Raw genomic sequence first — 4,197 nt, 5'->3', positions numbered from 1 at the left:
TTCTGTCTCTCATAGTTGAAGTGTACCTAGGATGAAAATTACAGGCCTCTCTCATATTTTTAAGTGGGAGAACTTGCACAATTGGTGGCTGACTAAATACTTTTTTGCCCCACTGTATGATTTAAAGGTGGGGTAGGTAAGTTTGAGAAACCGGCTCGAGATACACTTTGTTATATTCCATGGAATACTCTTAACATCCCGATAGCAATGAATATCTTAAGTGCTGTGGAAGCCGTAGTACTGTAAAAAGCACGACCAACCATTTTAGCCGGCCCGGCTAAAATAACTGGATGGCCTACCTGCCTGTCAGCCTTCCATCTGTGCACAAACTTATCTCGTGCCCTCATTGGTCATGTGCGCGTTCGTGTGTGTTGGAGGAGGGGCTCTGTAAGGACCTGGCAGATTTTTTCCGGTTATGTATTTTCAAATTCTAGCGTACTCGAGCTGGTTTCTCCAAAATTACCTACCCCATCTTAAGTCAAAAACAAGACTGAATATGTGACAAATTTGAAGGTAAATGCTGCCTCTTTGCATCACAGTCATATTTTCTAAAAAAATACAACATGGATCACAAGACGTTATTCCTTTGTGTCAACATAAAGTCTATCCCTGAGTCATGTGCTTTACTCAGCGTCATAAGGGTTTACTTGGACAGTGGGGAACATAAGCATGGATGATGCAATCTATTTAATTTATGTGTGTCAACCATAGACTGTATATATAAAGGTGTCAACAGGCCTCTGTTTGCTCTGAGAATATAAATATTGTATCTGCATTGAAGCAGTACCTCAAACAGCATTACATTTCATACAAAGTGGAATTTACTTTAACTACAATAACAACTGAGAAATAGAGTACAGGGTTTTGGCGCAAGGGTTTTCACTGTGGGTTTTATTTAGGATTCACCACAGCATGAGTCAGCATGTGTTACCAGTTACTTCTGTGCCAGTTTAATGAATAATTATCTGAAGGTCCTCTTCGACCAGTCTGCTGTGAATGATTGTGATTATTACAGAGAGGGTAAATCAATATTTCATCACCAACATTGTATACTGATACTAACACCAGAGGACTCATGATTTAGCTTGAAGACCGATGAGTCAGTNTGTGATTTCCTAAAATAGGTGAAATATGTACAGTGGGTCAAAAAAGTATTCCTCTCTCATCTTTTTAAGTGGGAGAATTTGCACAATTGGTGGCTGACTAAATACTTTTTTGACCCACTGTACATATTTCACCTATTTTAGGAAATCACATGCATATTCTATTTCTGAGCCCCATGAAAGCTAAACCATGCCACCTTCTTCTAAAGCTATTAACAGAATAGGGGACTTTTGAACTCCTTTTGTAATCATGATGTGAAATTACTCTGCTCCATTCACAACTCTTCACACTAAATTCATGTTAACATTCTAACATTGCTGCACATCAAAATGTATTTGAGTTTTAGCACATTCCTTTATTGTTCACAAGCCAACCTGTCCCGAGACAAACAAATAATAAAACATTTTTACTTTAAAATGAGTAATATTGTTGACTCACTGGTTGCGAGGTAGAGTTTGATGGCACAGGGCTCGAGGAGGCGATTGGGGGTTTAGCAGAGGGAAGGCTGAGGCGCTGCCCTGTGTCGGGAGGGGTGGAGATGAAGCGGGATAGCGATCTCGCATCGGGGCGTTCAGGTCCGCTCGGCACGGCCTCCTGGGTGAACACAGGCTGGCTGGGCGCGTGGGTGGGGGTGGTGGGTGGTGTGGAGAGTCCAGAGGCTGCAGAGAGATAAAAAGGTCAACAATACCACAACTTAACGCTTGTTCCTCTCAATGTTAGTCCATACTTTGTTTCCAGTGAAACTTAATCACCATGCCGATTGACATACCTGAAAGAATTATTTGGCAAGGCTAACGTGCTACAATCATGACTGCTGTGAATACCATCAACGCTGTCACATGCTATAACATAGTAGGAATGCATATCTGATCCATCAGGAGCTGAGAGAGTCAGCGGTACTGATGACAGAGATAAAGTTGCAATAATCCAACCACAAGGTTGGATTATTGCAACGCTCTATACGTGGCTATGGACCAGGCGTCAATTAGACGCCTACAGCTAGTGCAGAACGCAGCAGCACGTCTTCTCACTGGCCACAAAAAGCGTCACCACATCACTCCAATTCTGGCCTCGCTGCACAGGCTTCCAATTAGGTTCCGAATTGATTTTAAACTCCTTTTATTTGTTTTTAAAACACTCCTCCATCGCTACACCCCAGCCAGAGCATTAAGGTCTGCTGACCAGCTGCTGCTGGTAGTGCCCAAGACCAGGCTCAAAACCCGAGGGCACCGAGCCTTCGCAGCAGCTGGCCCTAGGCTCAGGAACACTCTGCCCCTCCATGTGAGGTCGGCCCAGACACTAGGTTTTTTTTAATCAACACTAAAAACTCACTTCTTCTCCCTGGCCTTCTAGTCAGAGCGGAGCACGACTCCTGACATTTCCCTGTGTTTGATTTTTATATTTGCTGTTGTAATTTATTGTCTTCTGTTTGCGATTGTAGTAATGTGTTATTTACATGTACAGCACTTTGGCTCGACCAAAAATCGTTTAAAAATGTGCCATATAAATAAAACCTGATTTGATTTGAAAGTGTCAGCTCAGTTGCTGACAGACAGGGCTACATTAGGTAAACCGCCATTAGAAAGACAGCTACCAAACTAAATGATGTCAACTTAAATAACAAGTATCAGCATGTTTTAGCTTTAATGTGTATCTTCAAACATTTGTATTGTCACTATTGCTTCTCTTTTATAAATAGTTTGTTATAATACACCACTAGCAGATTATATAGATTATGTGGTCACATTATTTGCAGTCTGGAATGTACAGTATATATTTATGTCCCATGGCTTTGTTGAATAACCAATTCTGATATACAGTATGGTCAGAAATATGTGTCACTGGAAGCTGAATTTAAATCACATAATTTCAAAAATATTTTACTATTCATGTTGTATAATTATGGAGAAAACTGAATACGAATGGCATTATTTAAATGTAAATGTAGTACTTTGGAACCGAATGTCAGTATAAGACATATTTTTGTGATATAAAACCTCCAACCGGTCCATGGTCTCTTCCCAGTGGGACGTGCATGGTGGAACCCTAACCAGGTGCACGAACCACCTCAACCACAACTTCATTGTCCCCTCACTCGAGAACAAGGCCCCGAGATACCCCAACTCCTTCACTTGGGGTAATGACAAGATCAGGTGGAGAGGGAGTGCTTCCTCTGGCAGCAGGAGAGAACCTCTCTGCTGCAGAAGACAGAAAAAACAGAGGCCTCATATGCTGCTCAGCTCCAAGCAAACGACAAACTAGCAGCTGATCTGAAGGAGGTGGAACAGCAGCTGGAGAACAACCGCATCAAGTACAAGGAGGACGAGGCACAGCTCCTCAGGGGGAGAGAGCAGGAGTGGCAGAGCTGGACGTTAACCCTGCTTCAGGTTGAAGAAAGGAGGAGGCCGAATCTGGATCAGCAGTGGCAGGAGGAGAAGTCCACGCTCCTTCAGGAGAAAGGACGCCTCCAGCAGAGTCTCTAGGAGAAGGAGGACGAGCGGAAGGAGACGCAGAGCTCCCTGAACGCTCGGCTGGAAGGTTTGGAGAGCCAGGCCGCCAGAAAGGAGAGAAGAAGCAACTGGTTTAAGAAGCTCTTGCCCTGCATCTACAGTTCCACGCTGAAGGAATGAATGAACTGTGTAATATGTGAAAATATGTAATGTTTGCTGTTTTGTTGATGTTCAAAAAGGGTAAAGTATTTATCAGGAGACAGGCGCTGGGTTCTTTTTAAATCAGGGTTGAAAACCTTTCTTTTAATGCAGCCTATCCAGAGATCCTTTAACCGTGCCTTGTCATTGCACTTTTAGTTGCAGCCAGTATTTTATCGCTTTTACGAATTGTCTTTTTATTATGATTTGTTTTGTTTTTTATTTTGTGCTTATTTTGTTTTTAATGATGATGTGTTGAATGCCTATGTGAATCACTTTGATTTGCCTTTGTGTCTTAAAATGTGCTATAAAATAAAAATCATAATAATGAACCCTGTTGCTGTGGTCCTGCCTGATGCTGTGGTCCTGCCTGTTGCTGTGGTCCTGCCTGATGCTGTGGTCCTGCCTGTTGCTGTGGTCCTGCCTGATGCTGTGGTCCTGCCTG

The 4,197-nt window shown here is 42.7% G+C and overlaps 1 protein-coding gene across 2 annotated transcripts in view; it reads right to left on the bottom strand.

Moving 5' to 3' along the window:
- Positions 1-4,197, bottom strand: part of LOC104957657 (5'-AMP-activated protein kinase subunit gamma-1-like) — a 36,922-nt gene that overhangs the window by 22,030 nt on the left and 10,695 nt on the right. For both annotated transcript variants that reach the window (XM_010785306.1, XM_010785307.1), the window contains one exon: positions 1,543-1,763. In XM_010785306.1, the coding sequence (XP_010783608.1) occupies positions 1,543-1,763 (221 nt within the window). The remainder of the gene's footprint in view (positions 1-1,542; positions 1,764-4,197) is intronic.

The sequence above is a fragment of the Notothenia coriiceps genome, unplaced genomic scaffold, assembly GCF_000735185.1.
Source record: "Notothenia coriiceps isolate Sejong01 unplaced genomic scaffold, NC01 NC01_scaffold00027532, whole genome shotgun sequence".
In the NCBI taxonomy this organism is placed as follows: domain Eukaryota; kingdom Metazoa; phylum Chordata; class Actinopteri; order Perciformes; family Nototheniidae; genus Notothenia; species Notothenia coriiceps.
This window is presented reverse-complemented; position numbering and strand designations above follow the sequence as displayed.